This window comes from Ipomoea triloba, chromosome 2 (genome assembly GCF_003576645.1).
Source record: "Ipomoea triloba cultivar NCNSP0323 chromosome 2, ASM357664v1".
Lineage (NCBI taxonomy): Eukaryota > Viridiplantae > Streptophyta > Magnoliopsida > Solanales > Convolvulaceae > Ipomoea > Ipomoea triloba.
The window spans coordinates 10280001-10297346 of NC_044917.1; the positions used below are offsets into that span (position 1 = coordinate 10280001).

The following is a 17346-nucleotide window of genomic DNA, read 5'->3' on the forward strand; positions in this document are numbered from 1 at the left end:
ATAATAGTCGTGGATGAAAATTGGTACTATGAAAATTGGTAAGAATTAAACATGTGGACCAAAATTGTTATTTTGCTAATACTTGTGGGACCAAAATTAGTATTTGCTCGAAAATAAACATACAAAATTTTGAAAAAAAAACTTATAGTATTGTAAAAATGAACTTGTTGGATATGCTTAATGAACTTATTTGATATCCATGCCATCAATATAATGATGTACTTGTATTAGTATTGTGAAAATGAACTTAAAAGTATTTTTTTTTGGTTTGGTGAACAAACTTATAGTATTTTGAATATGAACCTCTGGTATATATATTGAAAATAAACTTATATTTGTGGTTTAATGTAATTGTATGTTAATTAAAAAATATTAATATGTCATTTAAAAGAATTTTTAATGATGTTTTTTAATATAATAATCTTATCTTATTTGTATAAAAATAAAAATATAATAAGTTTAAAAAAAAAGAAATAAAAATATAATAAGTTAAAAAAAAAAAGAATTTAACTTGTTTTACCTTGCAAAATGGACCATAGTCCATTGTAAAACAATCCACCAATAATGTGATTGCATAACATTAAGAAAAGTTTTTATTATTCTTTTAAAGCAAAATTATTCATAACAAACACATTCCCTAGAGTTACTTTTCTAGCAATTTAATTTAATATTTTATAATTTTTTTAAAATATAAAAGATAGTGAGTGTAGACTTTAATATTTTATAATTTTTTTTTATTCTCAATACTTTCCTTAGTGTGTTAGTAAAAAATTTCTTGATAATTTGTGTTTAATCCCAACTAAAAATTTAAAACCGATAGAAATGGTTTTTTTTTTTTTTTTGAATACCACTAACTCTACTTTCTCAACCTTTTGAAGCAACCCACCAGTTTCCGTATAAAAGGAAGGGTTTGATGCCACTGGACCACAAGTCCTTGGCAAATGGCAAATGGTAAAGGTTAATAAAAGCCCTTAGACGTGAAGGACACCATTTTGGCATAAAAAATTAATTAATTAATTGTTAGGATGTTTTATTTATTTAAGTTAGTCAAATAAATTAGATTACTTGAGCAAGAATTTTAATTCTTGAGTGACTCTTCTATGAAACTGTGTCACAAATTGACGGGTCAGGTATAACTGTATAAGTAATACTTATATTGACAAATATAATACTAATTCGAAATAAAATGTTTGTTACTTCGGAAAGTATAATACTTTTGATGAAAATTATAATAACATTAAGATATAAGGGTCAAATAAGTCATCGAATTGCACACGGTAATGCAATTACGACACTAAACCTAAAAAACTACAATTAGGTCCCTAAACTAACTTATTTCATACAATTTGTCTAATTTTCATGTTTCTAACAGGTCACCTCAAATTGTTTTTTTTTTAAACTTTAGAATAATAATTTAAAATTAAAAAAAGAAAAGAAGAACGTGGCCGGAGACGAAGAGTTTCTTCATCTCCGACCAATATTTCTTCGTCTCCATGGCTGGGGACGAAGAAACTCTTTGTCTTTCTTCATCTCCGGCCATGGAGAGGAAGAAACATTGGCCGGAGAACGTTTTGTGTTTTTTTTTTTTAAAAAGAATTATTATTTGTTAAGCTTTTTTTTAAAAAAATAATTTTAATTTGGGGTGACATGTTAGAAGCATGTAAATTGGACAAATTGCATGAAATATGTTAGTTTAGGGACCTAATTGTAATTTTTTTTTAGGTCCAGTAGCCTAATTGCATTATTGTGTGCAGTTGAATGACCTATTTGACCCTTATTTTCCTAAAATTAAATCAAAATGTAAAAGTATTATATTTTTCCCTCATCAAAATATTACACTTTAGTAACGAACACTTTATTTTTTATTAGTATTACTAGTTATCACAAGTGCGTTGCATGATTAAACCAATGCCCAATGCGTAGTTTTAAATTAGTATTCCTTAATTGGTTAAAGTAGTCATATAATGATAGAGAAAAAAATGCTAAATTAATAAAAATCAAAGAAACAGTTTCAATGCTTAAATATAATGAAATTGTAAATAGCTAAATTACAACTAAAGTAAGTAAAAACAAATAAACCACTAACTATAGATGACTATCTATCATGATCAACCAATGGAAGAAAACAATTGGATAAAGAGTACTAATTTAAGCAGAGTAAATTAATTTTCTTAGTGCGCATTTGCTGAGGCTCGGAATTATCTCCATCTTCTCCATCTTCTCCATCTTCTTCATCTTTAGTGAATTTGAGTTTCCTTTTTGCTAATTGTGTCTTTATTGCATCTTGTTTACTGGAGGTAATGAATGACAATGATTCGTGCAATGATGTTATGGTATATGATACTATGTTTTTGCCTTGTTGTATATAATATAAGATTGAGACCTCAATTGTATTATATATTCTTCATCTTGTAAGTGGTTATTGGTGGAATTCTGAGATGTTGGCCCTGCAACTAATAATGATAAAAATAAAATAATGATGATGATGATGATGATGATGATGATGATGGTGATAATAAAGGGAGAATATTTTTACGATTTACTTACAGTTTCATTCTCAAGGATGATGAGCATATACTTTTCCTCAGGCGTTCCAATAATGTTTTTTGGTTCATTTTTCTTAATGACACGAACTTTAGAACTCCAGCCCACGGGTTGTGTGTCAATATCAATTAACTTTACTGCATTTGGCATGACTAATATCTGTGTCATTGGAAATATGTTCATAAAGGATGTTATAAAATAATATAATGGGAACCAGAACATAAATTCAAAAACTATAGATTAGGGAGTAAAGAGTAAGGAGTAACTAAAATGTGTAGATTATAGAAGAATATAATGAGAACCACAACAATACATACAAGGATACAAGTATAGATGAATAGATTATACAATAGATATATTTACATAATGATATTGAAATTATACTAATTAATGAGTATACCATCATTGGTTTAAAAAAAAAATTGTAATCATTATGAGTACAAATACAAATAATAGAATCATCATGATAATATTTTGACAATCATACCTATAGAGCGTCACGTAGATGTTGTGTTGCAGAATATGTTAGGTTTAGTTTTGAGTGAATACCAGTGAGAAGGGGAAGTGTTTATATACTTTTGTTTTTGGGTAGAATAATGGTTTAGTTAGGAATCTATACAAAATTGTATTATAGAATCCTATTAAAACTTCAATATTATACTATTGTTTTGGGTAGAATAATAGTTTAGTTAGGTATCTATACAAAATTGTATTATAGAATCCTATTAAAACTTCAATATTTTAATTTTAAGTTAGAATTGAAATAATCTATACAGAATTATATTATAGAATTCTATTAAGACTTCAATATTCTAATTTTAAGTTAGAAAAATTAACAAATGAGATGTTGCGATTATTAAGAAACAAATTGTCAATTTGTTTGAAAACTGCAATAAAGAAACAAATTGCCTAAATAATTTGACGCTAAACATCTGTTATATTTGACGGAAAGAATTTGGTAAAATTATAAAGGATTAGGATATATTAAGAATTTAATTGAAGGTTGCACAATAAGAAGAACACAAAATACAATATGTTATAGTATATTATTACACCAACATTTTTTAGTTTCAGTTAGGAGTTTAACATTATTGGCTCCTATAATAATTGTATATGTTATATGTAGATTGTAGATGTAGACATTTTTCGGTATAAATATTACATTTTCAATATAAATATTTCAATTTATCTCGACTGTACCCGATCCGTCTCACGGACAAAGATTTATGAAATAGACTCATCACTCATACAAGTTTTTTGCCTTAATTCTTTAGTACAAGTTATTATTCCTATTAAATCGATCGAAGTACAGTTAGTATTTAATTGAGATTATAAATACCCTTGATAATAATGTAATAGTATCATGTATAAACTGTATCTTAATTATTGAACTGAGACATTAAACGAGGTGATTGCCTAGTTGTTGGTCCAAGAAATCTCCATCTCTATCCTTAAATTCTCTCATCAATTCAGAATCATCAATTCGATCTCTAGTGTATGCTGTCAAGAACACTTTTGCCAGCATTGAAACTCCGAACAAAAATATCTCCATCTCTCTCTCCACATTATAGGATGATGCAAGATCAAATCGGGATTCCCGCTTGCTTTTCGTCCAGGGAGAATAATAAGCTCACATCAGATGATAATCCCGCCGCAATCACCAGTTCCGGCCAGAGCATTTTCGTATCGGTTTACCGGGCCAAGTTTTCAGACCAGCGGAGGCTCGTCACGGTCACGTGGTGCAAGAATCTCCTGCTTCACGAGCTGTCCGTTTCGGTGGATTGCAACGGCGGAGAGCGGCGGCGCACGGCGGCGTGCAAGGTGGAGCTGAAGCCGTGGTGTTTCTGGAGGAAACAGGGGTCGAAGCGCGTGGAGGTCGACGGGAAGACGGTGGAGGTTTTCTGGGACCTGAAAGCGGCGAAATTCAACGGGGAAACGGAGCCGAGGTCGGAGTACTATGTGGCGGTCGTGTGCGAGGACGAGGTTGTTCTTCTCCTCGGGGACATGAAGAACGACGCGTATAGAAAGACGGGGTGCCGGCCGGCTTTAGTGGATCCGGTTTTGGTGTCGAGAAAAGAGCACGTTTTTGGGAAGAAAAAATTCCAGACTAGGGTTAAGGTTGAGGAGAAAGGGAAACATCATGAGATCTCGGTGGAGTGGAAAAACAGGAACGGGGAAGATCCCGAAATGGAGATTAACGTGGACGACAATTCCGTTATTCACGTCAAACATTTGCAGTGGAAATTCCGAGGCAATGAATGCCTTGATCTCACCGACAAGGTCAGAATCCAGGTCTTCTGGGACGTCCACGACTGGCTATTCTGTCCCGGTTTAAAACACGCTTTGTTCATTTTCAAACCTGTCTTAACATCTCCGCCCCCTTCGTCACCGTCGTTCTCCTCGTCCTCCTCCTCGACCACATCGACGCCGTTTATGAGTTCTTGTTACTCATCATCATCAACAACAAGCAGCTCATATGAGTTTTGCTTGATTTTATATGCTTGGAAGGGGGAATGATTGGAAAGTCCATAGTAAATGCATGCCATATAGCTTAGTAGTTAGTGGCACTACCAGAAAGCAGAGGGTAGTGGGTGGGGGGAAAAGTGTGATATTGTAACTCATGTCATGGGCTACTGGGCCCACAAGATCATGTGGTAAGGTACAAGAGGATGCCCAAGCACATGAGGGTGTATTGGAGGTGGGGTCCATCAGAGGGGTTTGGAAGTTAGTTTCCAGGCTTCCAGCCTTGATGTGGATAAGGAGTGGCCATATTTGGATAATAATAATATAATGATTACATATAATAAAATTATTTTTCTAATTTGAAGGCATTCATCTTTTTACACCCCATCCCTCTCTCTTGATAGTTGTGATATGGATTTGCTAAGTAAGCATTATAATGTTATTGTGTAATGAAGCTTGTGATCTTACATTTCTATTCAACACACTATAGGTGTACTGTCTATACATATATGAGGAATGTAAAAATGTTACATTTAAATAAAAAAAAAAAAAGAAAAGAGAAAGGAAACGAGGAATTTATCCACTTGTACTTAGTTTAATAAATAGTATATTGTTTGTTATAAAGTTGATTTCTACTTAGAAAATTGAACTTCAATCCGCTTTCACCTAGGATATATCTTCAATGCTCAATCCATTTCTTCTTAATTCTCTAACTCCTTTGGCCTGGTCATTTTTCTCATTTTCTCTAGAAATAACGTTGGGACCTTTGATATCTTTGAAATTATTTAGATAACATTTATTCTCGATCATGTGTCTTGATCCATCATTATCAAAGTACTTAATATATCTTGCCACACTACTCCTTTCTATTTCTAAAATTTAGTCAAGTAGATTTAGGTATATCTAGACTTGTGTGGGTTTTTAGAGGTTAGTGATCTTCTGTACCCAGATCCTTATACTTGAAAACATTTTATGTACATTTGGATTTTTGAGTTTATTTTACTTGTGCGAAGATGATTATTGTTTGAGCTTGTGAGAGATAGAAAAACATAGACATATTCTATTTTAAGGTGTCCCTCCCCGACAGCTAGAATACTTATTTATTATTTTTTTTTTTAGGTTGTATGGTTTGCTCCATTCACTTGGGTGGGAATTGAACCCCAACCTTATGCTTAAGGAACGAGGTGCTGAACCACCACGCCAATCATGTTGATTATAGACGTATTCTATTGTTTTATCTCATTTAGTCAATTAGAATTTAAAGAATATAGGGCTTGTTTGGTTATCAGCGGTTAGCGATTAGCGGTAGCGGGTTGTGTTAGCGGTTATCAAATAGCGGATTGTATTAGCAAGTTTGACCAGCAGAATGTATTAGCGGTTTGTAAAAGATGTTTGGTAAAATTAGCTGTTTAGATTAGCGGTTAACAGGTAAAATGACCAAAAGGGTATACATATAATAATACTCCGTAATAATAATAATAATAATAATAATAATAATAATAAAACAAAAAAAAAAGAAACAAAAAAAAAAAAACTAAAAAGATGTGGGATCTCGTAAGTGTTAAAAAAAAGGGCCTTGAGCTCCCTTATAAAAGGGAGCGGCTCCCTTATAAAAAGGAGCTCAACGCCCCTTATTCTTCTCTTGCCCATCCCACATCGGATGGGCAAGAGAAGAGGAGCCTGAAGCTTCTTTATTAATTATTAAAGAAGCCTCAGGCTCCTAATAACGTAATAATTTTTTATTTTTTTTATAAAATGGAGGGCGTTTTGGGGAAAAATAATTCTTTCCCAAAACGCCAACCCCAAACGCTGCTTTTGGAGCAAAACGCCATCCCAATAGCAGCGTTTGGGATTTCAGTGGTTTGGAGCAAACCGCTGCTCCAATCCGCTGTTAACCAAACACCTTCTTTAGCGGTTTGACTTGGTCAAACCGTTAAAGTTGGTCAAATCCGCCAAAAATTGACGGATTCGCTGTTAACCAAACACACCCATAATCAAATTATCTCGATTTTGGAGTTTTTCCTTTATTCCTTTGGGGTGTATGTTTTGCTTACTCCCCTAAATCTTTAATTTCTTCAACTTCTCTAATCTACTTCTTTGCTCACTTAAATAGGTTTAGATTTAACCCTAGCTCTATGATTTTTGTATGTTTAAAATTCTATCAATTATTTTGGATGAATTAGTCGACAAGACAATTTTGTCCATTTTTAGTTTGTCTATATTTCAAAATTTTCTTATTTTTGTTCGGATCACACCAATTCTTTCCATTTTAGTCAATTTCCTTGCATATAGTATATATATAGATAGTTTAAAAAACGTGAAGTGATTGAAAAAAATGAGAAAGTTATGTTACATATATTATGATTTTACTCATAATTTATAGGGAAAAGGGTCAAATAAGCCCTCCAACTTTACCTAAGGAGTCAATTAGGCCCCTGAACATTTTAAAGTAGCAATTAAACCCATCAATATTATATTTTGATGCAAAAAAGTCCATAAGCCTATTAATGACCTGTGATCACAGGTCATTAAGATTCCGGTCAAATTTTCGGCACACTCAGGCTATATTCCGGCACAAAACCCAGTGGTTGCCTTCTCCAGTGAGTCACCGGCGACCGTCGAAAGGTCGCCCTTGACTTTTGTGCCGGAATATGGGTGCTGAAAATTTGACCGGAATCCTAGTGACTTGTGATCACAGGTCATTAACAGGTTTATGGACTTTTTTGCATCAAAATACAATGTTGATGGGTTTAATTGCTACTTTAAAATGTTCAGGGGCCTAATTGACTCCTTAGGTAAAGTTGGAGGGCTTATTTGACCCTTTTCCCTAATTTATATTGATTATTGATTTTAAAGGTAATACTACAATGTAATAGGGTCAGTTGTATTAAAAAAAACAATAACTCAAAACTAATTAATGACACACAAATGAAATATGCAAATTTGTACTAAATTAAATGGTAATCATTTTGATCCAAATCCAAACCATTTTGCCAAAAAGAATCTGTTCTTGGGACGAGGCGGCGGATCGACGGCCTTCGGTGCTGTTGGGGCAGCAACCTCCTTGGGCGACGGTGTTGGTTTCCCTGCACCTACAAACAAATGTGGCGTTACGTTTCAGTTTCAATAATCAAAACCCAAAAGAAATATGAAATATTTGACGTGTAGAATTTTATATAGTATGTATCATACTTAGCTCATCATCAAATTAAAGTTAGAAAAAAAAATAATTCTTTCTACTTCTTGATGGAGAATAGTGGAAACAATTAATTAAATTAAAATATGACATTACCTGTGTTAGATGATGCTTTGCTACTTCTTGAATTCTTTGTGTCACTACAACTTTTATCCGACTTTGATTGACGACGATTAGAGCTCTTCACAGAAACCTGTTCCTCCAATGCTTCTTCGTTATGGTTACCTGCACTCATCAATGTATTTAAATTACCAATATATGTACAACTTTTTTGCCACGATTAAGGAGGACAAACGAGAGTTCGAGTGTAGGACAGATGGTCTGAAGATTTAAGGTTGCTCAATATTCAAAGTTAATGATTGAACCTTAATATTTGGTTAAAGATGGATGAATTTTTTCCACTCAACTGCACCCTATGTTACTAGTAAAAAGCATATCTACTCCATTTCTAATATAATAGAATCTATTAAACTAAATGAAGTTATAATTTATTGCAATGAGATTGAAGTTACTTATTTTTTTTATTGTAATTTATTATTTTGTTTGTACATACAAGTCCTTTTTTTTTTTTTTAAACATAAGAGTTAATTCCATTTTTGTCTAGATTTATAGGTGAAAATTCACTTTTAGTCCTTCTTTATTAGAACATCCACTTTTGATCTTAGTATTATTGTGACATGACCATTTTTAGTCCTTTATCAACAAATCAGTTTAAATATCATTAAATCAAATGACATTTCAGTCTTTAATTATGAATATTTTCAAAAAAATAAACATAAAAAATATAGCGATTCAACATACTTTGTATAGAAAAGATTGAAATATCTTTGTATTTAACGATATTTCAACGATTTTGTTGCTGGAGGACTAAAAGTGGATTGCCACCTATAAATCTAGGACCAAAAATGGAATTAACTCTAAACATAATTATCTTGATAAACAAATATTATTATTTTTTTAGAAAAAAATGCTTAAAATAGTTCATTGACTATGTCATAATCTCCAAATTACTCATTGACTATCATTTCACCCAAAATAGCCTCTCAGCTATGTAAAAGTTTACTCAATTTAGCCAATTGATGTAAGTCATGGATAATACATTGAGTAAAAATTTACATAATCAATGTGCCATTTTAGATGAATTGGCAGTCGAAAATCAATTCAAAAATTATGGAATTAATAAATTTGCATAATCAGAAAGAAAAGAATTGTCATTTTTCTTTAAATAAATTTTGTATAGTTAAGATATAGGGCTATACGGCATCAAACCCTTCCCTTTATACGGGAGGTGGTGGGTTCGAGCCTCAGTGCAGGCGATATTGACTCTTGTTCTTTATTAGGTTGAGAAAGTAGTTATGAACAGATACTGCATTGTAATAGAGTCAGTAGTATTCAAAAAGTTATGGCCAGTAAAAGATATTTTAGGTATTAACTCTAAAAATAAGTATATGATGAATAATCAGTAAAATATTAAGTGTAACCAAAATCTTGAATTCTACACTTGTGTAATTATCACTCTCCGCAGAATCATAAACAAACTTAATTACCTTCGGCGGGAGGCTCCCCGTAACTCTTCTGTAGAGTTTCATTGAAACTTTTATTATCCTTGTGATCTTGCATCACTGCAAGTAACACCACAAACACCATATATAAAGATATAAACTAAATTTATACAATTTTATTTATATTTTATAAAAATAAAAAAAAATGATAAAGCTCATGAGCAACTTGACTTAGTATAATATGAAGTTCAATTCGAATTCAACTTGATTCTTTTCTTGAACTACTTGGATCGATAATAATTGAATTGAATCAAATATCCATCAAATCAATTATCCATCAAATCGAATCCAAGTAGCTCATTGACTCTGATCCCTAATTGTTAATTAGGATCAAACTCTTATCACTACGCCAAAAGTTATAGCTAGTGGCAAAGGCGGCCTCCGCCCAACAATTCCCCCTCCCAAACTTATCAATTTTAACTGCATGGTTCCGCTAATACCACTTGTTAGGACCAAATGCTTATCACTATGCAAAAAAATTATAGCTAGTAGCAAGTGCTTAATTTTTATTTTTTTTTTGAGATAAGCAAGTGCTTAATTTTATTTCCTTATAAACTGCCATCATATTTTCAAGAGGTAGGGTGTTGGACTTGACTTTTCACTCATCCCGTCCTAGTCCAGCATTTCCCTTAGCCATTAATTTATAGATTTGACATTTTATCGGCCTCTGCAGAACACTAACACCCTTAAAAGAGAATTGAAGCAGCATGAGAAATATACATACACTGATCAAAGAGTGTGTTTCTATAATCAGGGGCACTGCCAACCGTCAGAAGCTGCACAGCTTCTGCGTCTTTGGTTTTCATGGGCACCTTATTATTAGCAGCAGACAACATCAAGTTTCCTGTGTCTAAAAGTATACCTGCAAGCTGAGATCCAGAAGGGTTTTCATGGTTTCTTTGTAATTATATTTGTGAATCAACAGGACCTATGGCAATCAAAAAGTTTCTTGAATTATATATGTTATACCAATAGCTTTTTCAGCATAGGGGTTTGAAGCAGATCATAAGCTTCCTCACAATAGTTGTCTGTAAGAACAGTGCATTCAGACACAACCTGCAGAGATATAATGCTAAATCTTATTTAAAGTTTTTGTACTTAAATATTAAAACAAAGAAATAGAAATACCTCTCCATTGGTTTTAAGGATATCTTCCCCTAAGACTTGCATGATCACTTGTTTAGACTCTGTTAACGTTTCCAAATCCACCTGATTTGAATATAAAAACAAAATATTAAACGTTGATCAATTTAAAAGAAATGTCATCATATTGATGTAGTAACATGATTGAAATTAAAATTTAAAAACAATGGGTAAAGTTAAAAAGTATAAATTTGTCAGTAGATCGAACTTCGGTGGTGGGTGTTGAGCATATATATATAATATATAAACATAAATGTGCAATCAACTATCAACTTAGACTTTTAATTGAGTACCTCGTCAAAAAAGAACAAAGCCTTGATATCAAGGCCAACGTGGTGAAATAGCCAAGCCGCCTGTTGTTGCTTCCACATATTGGCCCTTGTACTGTTCATCACAGGCACTACCACCTCATCTCTCTCATTATTAGCCCTCCTCCTATTCTCCAACAACATTGCATAGCATATTGCTGCCACCATTGAACTTGTACCTGCATCATCCACCATTTCCATTTTCAGTAAGCTTTTTGCACAAAAACCAAATCAATACTCTATACTAATTCCATGTATGCATAGTCGTTGACACTATGTGACTAGGAGATTAAGTCTAGCGCTCTGACCCTAAAAAAACGTGATAGTATACCAGAAAATAAAGTTACACTTTCACTAGGAGGTATAACTTTTTGGCATAATGTTAAGTGTTTATTCTAATCAGGGGTATCAGAGCTAAATTACGAGTTAGTTCTTGAAATGTGGCTGTATAGAAGGAAAATGTAGTTGGACTCAACTGTTTGAATGTCCTGAGAGCACAATCCTGGCCTTCAAATCAATCTCTCTGTTCAAAATCATTCCAATTTTTCGCCTCTGATCCCTCAAGAACCCGTTCAATTCTTTACCCTCCTCCGTGCTTTTCTCCTTAAGCTGGACACCATCCTCTCCGTGGTTCTTTCGGTATATCTTGTCCATGGAGCAAGTGGACGCAGATATGCATCTCCGGTGAACAGACTCCACCAGTTTTCTCGGCGGGGACAGAATCTTGTCGTTGGGAGCCGAGGAGATCGATCCCCTGCGAGACGAATCGAAGAAATTTTTGGGCGGAGAGACGGCCGGATCATCGGGAACGGCGGGAGGTTTAAAAGTTCGCTTGGTTGTCTGAGATGCATTTTGGAATCGGGACTTTCTGAGCGTTGATTGGCGGGGCGGGAGGGCTAGGTTCGTCTGATTAGCATTCGGGCTTGAAGGTGAGTGGTCGCCGCCGGGGGGGCTGTCGGGAATGGAAACGGGCGGTTTGAGGATGTCGGAAAACCACTTGTGGATTGCCGTTGCAGGGGAATCCGGTGAAGACTGGTCCAGTGTGGTTTCGGATTTGTTCCTGTTATGCTTGGCTGACTTGATCAGAATTTCTTCACTGAAGCTGTCCACTGTTCTACCTCTGCTCAAACAATAAAAGTTATATATTTTAAAATTATATTAAAAGTTTTATTAAATATAAAAATTAAAATTGAATTTTATAAATTATTAATAAAAAATAATCAATAATATTTCTAACAAATAAAACAACATAAATAGACCAACCGAATTGGACATTTGCAATAAACGTCACTGAATTTCTTATTATATCTCTAATAAGAGAGAACGGACCAAACAAAATAGTATCAAGATTGTTAGAACCTCTTATGCAGTTAGTTGATACAAACCTCTTAACCAATTGGTTTAAAAAAAAAAGGAATAAGGGTCAAATAAGCCACTGAACTACACACGAAACTGCAATTAGGCCATTGAACTCAAAAACAATGCAATTGGGTCCCTGAACTACACAAATTCATACAAATTAACCCAAAGTGACTTGTTTGACTTGATGTTACGGTTACCAACTTTAAAAATAATATTTTAAAATAATTTTAAATTAATTAATTAATTAAAATTAAATTTAAAATTAAAAATTTTAAAAAGGACCCAATTGACTTGTTCATGTTTTTTTTTTAATTTTAATTTTAATTAATTAATTAATTTAAAATTATTTTAAAATATTATTTTAAAAGTTGGTAACCGGAAGATCAAGTCAACAAGTCACTTTGGGTTAATTTGCATGAATTTGTGTAGTTCAGGGACCCAATTGCATTGTTTTTGAGTTTGATGGCCTAATTGCAGTTTCGTGTGTAGTTCGGTGGCCTATTTGAACCTTATTCCAAAAAAAAAAAAAAAAAAANCTGTTCAAAATCATTCCAATTTTTCGCCTCTGATCCCTCAAGAACCCGTTCAATTCTTTACCCTCCTCCGTGCTTTTCTCCTTAAGCTGGACACCATCCTCTCCGTGGTTCTTTCGGTATATCTTGTCCATGGAGCAAGTGGACGCAGATATGCATCTCCGGTGAACAGACTCCACCAGTTTTCTCGGCGGGGACAGAATCTTGTCGTTGGGAGCCGAGGAGATCGATCCCCTGCGAGACGAATCGAAGAAATTTTTGGGCGGAGAGACGGCCGGATCATCGGGAACGGCGGGAGGTTTAAAAGTTCGCTTGGTTGTCTGAGATGCATTTTGGAATCGGGACTTTCTGAGCGTTGATTGGCGGGGCGGGAGGGCTAGGTTCGTCTGATTAGCATTCGGGCTTGAAGGTGAGTGGTCGCCGCCGGGGGGGCTGTCGGGAATGGAAACGGGCGGTTTGAGGATGTCGGAAAACCACTTGTGGATTGCCGTTGCAGGGGAATCCGGTGAAGACTGGTCCAGTGTGGTTTCGGATTTGTTCCTGTTATGCTTGGCTGACTTGATCAGAATTTCTTCACTGAAGCTGTCCACTGTTCTACCTCTGCTCAAACAATAAAAGTTATATATTTTAAAATTATATTAAAAGTTTTATTAAATATAAAAATTAAAATTGAATTTTATAAATTATTAATAAAAAATAATCAATAATATTTCTAACAAATAAAACAACATAAATAGACCAACCGAATTGGACATTTGCAATAAACGTCACTGAATTTCTTATTATATCTCTAATAAGAGAGAACGGACCAAACAAAATAGTATCAAGATTGTTAGAACCTCTTATGCAGTTAGTTGATACAAACCTCTTAACCAATTGGTTTAAAAAAAAAAGGAATAAGGGTCAAATAAGCCACTGAACTACACACGAAACTGCAATTAGGCCATTGAACTCAAAAACAATGCAATTGGGTCCCTGAACTACACAAATTCATACAAATTAACCCAAAGTGACTTGTTTGACTTGATGTTACGGTTACCAACTTTAAAAATAATATTTTAAAATAATTTTAAATTAATTAATTAATTAAAATTAAATTTAAAATTAAAAATTTTAAAAAGGACCCAATTGACTTGTTCATGTTTTTTTTTTAATTTTAATTTTAATTAATTAATTAATTTAAAATTATTTTAAAATATTATTTTAAAAGTTGGTAACCGGAAGATCAAGTCAACAAGTCACTTTGGGTTAATTTGCATGAATTTGTGTAGTTCAGGGACCCAATTGCATTGTTTTTGAGTTTGATGGCCTAATTGCAGTTTCGTGTGTAGTTCGGTGGCCTATTTGAACCTTATTCAAAAAAAAAAAAAAAAAAAATTCTCCCATGGCTAAAGCTTTTTGCTCCCAAGTTATAGCCCTTTTAATCCCATATATGGTTGAAGCCTTAGTTCCGATCGCGCGATCCCATGGTTAAATCTTTATTGTCCAATTGATCAGAACATTTTAACTAGTCGAGCGAAACTCTACTCCTACGATTGTAGCCTTTACTCCCTTGGTCGTGACCCTTTTACTCTCACAATTGAAGCCTTAGCTTCCATGATTAAAGTTTTATTGCCAAGTTGGTCAGAACTTTTTACTTTGTTGAACAAAATCTCTACTCCATAGTCATAGCCTTTGTTCCCATGATCGTAGCACTTTTACTCCCTTGATTAAATCCTTAGCTTTCATGGTCAAATCTTTATTGGTTACTTGCTTGGAACTTTTAGTCAACTATTTTCTTAACGTTGAATCTTTTATTGCCTGGTTGGTTGGAACTTTTTAGCCGGTCAAGCATAATCTCTAATCCCATGGTTGTAGCCTTTGTTTTTGTGGTTATAACACTTTTAATTCTATGATTAAAGTCTTAGCTCCCATGTCTGAATCTTTATTGCTGGGCTGCAGGCAGAAACTTTTTAGCTAGTAGGGCATAATTTTTGTTCCTATGCTTTAAGTTTTAGCTCACATAATTGTAAAATCTTTATCACTTGAGTAGTCTAAACATTTTAACCGGTCAAGCATAAATTTCCTTCCATAATTGTAGCCCTTTTACTCCTATGGTTAAGACCTTAGCTCTAATGATCGAATCTTTATTACTTAGCTAGTCAAAATCTCTCATTCTATAGTTGTAGCCCTTTTACACCTATGGTTGAAGTTTTAGTTCCCATGGTCAAATCTTTATTGCTTGGCTGATCTGACAAAATCTCTACTCCCATGGTCATATTCTTTAATCTTACGATTGAAGCTTTAGCTTTCATAATCAAATCTTTATCATTAAGTTATTCAGAACTTTTTAATCGGTCAAACAAAATCTTTGCATACATATGATCATGGTTGAACATTTATAGCCAAAGTAGAAATGACCTTTGCCTACTAGACTTCACAAGTGCTCGATCCTCTTGGATGTTAATTGACCAACTAGGTATTCAAGAATGGCTAGATGGGAAGGTCTACTTGACATGCTGCTAGGTGAGTTGGGAGATGTATGTGAGCATACTAATTGATCACCCTTCTTCTCACACCATATTACATTGACCCCACTTGCCTCAAGCATCATTCCATTGGGTTGGCTGTCAAGTATAAATAATAGACATCCTCTTCCTAATTGAAGGATGATCTTATACACTTTTATTCACTTGTACTCTTGTCCTAATAAGTTAGATTATTTTTTGGATGGAAGGGAAACTCAGTCACTATTCGAGGGTATGCACCAAGTAAATCTCGTCTTGTGACCCTAGATGACGAAAGATCACAATGAGTAAATCAACGAAGTTGTCATAATTGACCGGCTCAAATCAAGAAGACCAATATGCCGCTCCCACGGGAAGGCAAACCTACTTATAACTTTATAGTTACTAAGTCAACAGTCTGACCAACTTAACCCTTTAAGTTAGATTGCTTTAATTTGGTTCACACTACACCAACCAAACGGCATTGTACTATTTATACTAAACTTTTGTATATTATATTCACTCGGATTGTTCCAACCTTATTTTGATCGATCAATCAATAGGCCAACCGACTTGTCTTCAATAATTTAGTGCATTCTAATATCCTAATCTCTTATCTTGTAGTGTAACTCTAGATCCTAACCATCCATCTAATTTTCGCTCTTAAACCTAGAAATACTACATAAACTTATTACAAAATTTATTAGGTATTTATTTTAGAAAAATAATTTGCAGGTATCCAACACGTTTTGATGTTGTAAGTGTAACAATAAAATTTGACAAACTTATTAATTGAAAGATGGAAAGCCCCAGTTCATGGAGCACTATAAAAGTTATTACCTTCTAGCAGATCTAGAGAAGGAGTCCCTCTTTTCAGTATTAGACGAAACAGAAAGCCTCCCTTGAACAGCTGCAAACCTGGGGGAGCCAACCAGTCTCCCCGGAGACGAATTAGCCACCATTCTTTTAGCTTCCTTTAGCCAATCCTGCGTTAGCCTACTGCTCACGCTCCTCGTGCTCGACTCAAAATCCTCATAATCCTCATCATCTTCCATTGATATCACCCCCGCTCTGCTACTGTAACGCCGTGCTTCCCTGCCGCCCCCGCGGCGGCTAGACCGCGTGCTGGAATCGAAGTAATCTTCTTCTCCACCACTGTAATCATTCACGAAACGCGGCGTTCCGTTGCTGGCCTCCGCTCTTTCTTGACGGCGATTATTATTATTATCATTATTATTGTCGACTGTTGTGGTGCCGGTAAGGTTGTACTCTTTCTTCTCCACCTTAACCGTCCCGAAGAACATGTCGTTTATGAAGTCCGTCAAGTCGGGAGCGTTCTCATCGTTCTTCCTGCCCAATCTCCTCTCCATGGCTTAGCTTCTCACAAGACTAGCTTCAAAACACATACATCTAACGAAACTTCTTTCTTTCAATTCCCCTTTTCTTGGCTGGGCTGGGAAAAAGGAGTAATGGCGGTTGTGAAACAATGCGTGGCTGAAAGTCCAAGAAGAAGACGATACATTAAATGAATTAGCCAAATCTGAAGCCATGGCCGGCATGGGTTAATATGGTGTCTTTTTCCTTTTGTAGTTTTGTGGACTTGGCCTGGCCTCGCTGGGGATAGCCGATAATGGCAATGGCGTCAAATGGGTATAAAGTTTTAGTATTGTAGGTTGCATTGTTTGTTGTTGAACATTTCATAGGAAGCTCCAAACAATTTTTTTTAATTATAGTTAAAGTTAGTGAAAA

General features: G+C 34.4%; 2 protein-coding genes across 2 annotated transcripts; one reads left to right on the forward strand and one right to left on the reverse strand.

Moving 5' to 3' along the window:
• The first annotated feature begins 4116 nt into the window (after positions 1–4116).
• Positions 4117–5061, forward strand: LOC116010728. The gene has a single exon (XM_031250242.1). It carries the CDS (start codon positions 4117–4119, stop codon positions 5059–5061), a length of 945 nt encoding a protein of 314 aa, XP_031106102.1.
• Positions 5062–7884: 2823 nt separating this feature from the next.
• On the reverse strand, positions 7885–16967 carry LOC116010729. Its single transcript, XM_031250243.1, has 10 exons — positions 16438–16967; positions 13142–13711; positions 11693–12336; positions 11202–11395; positions 10894–10974; positions 10735–10821; positions 10490–10634; positions 9751–9825; positions 8300–8428; positions 7885–8099 (listed from the first exon to the last, which is right to left on the reverse strand). Exons 1-10 carry the CDS (start codon positions 16965–16967, stop codon positions 7972–7974), a joined length of 2583 nt encoding a protein of 860 aa, XP_031106103.1. The 3' UTR covers positions 7885–7971.
• Positions 16968–17346: the final 379 nt, after the last annotated feature.

Excerpts from the sequence above, each read along its gene's own strand:
- LOC116010728 (XM_031250242.1), top strand. The coding sequence starts at position 4,117 with ATGATGCAAGATCAAATCGGGATTCCCGCTTGCTTTTCGTCCAGGGAG.
- LOC116010729 (XM_031250243.1), bottom strand. The coding sequence starts at position 16,967 with ATGGAGAGGAGATTGGGCAGGAAGAACGATGAGAACGCTCCCGACTTG. Across the intron at positions 11,396-11,692 it reads GCTCTCAGGACATTCAAACA|GTACAAGTTCAATGGTGGCA; the intron begins GTTGAGTCCAAC and ends TGGATGATGCAG. Across the intron at positions 10,822-10,893 it reads TCCTTAAAACCAATGGAGAG|GTTGTGTCTGAATGCACTGT; the intron begins GTATTTCTATTT and ends ATATCTCTGCAG.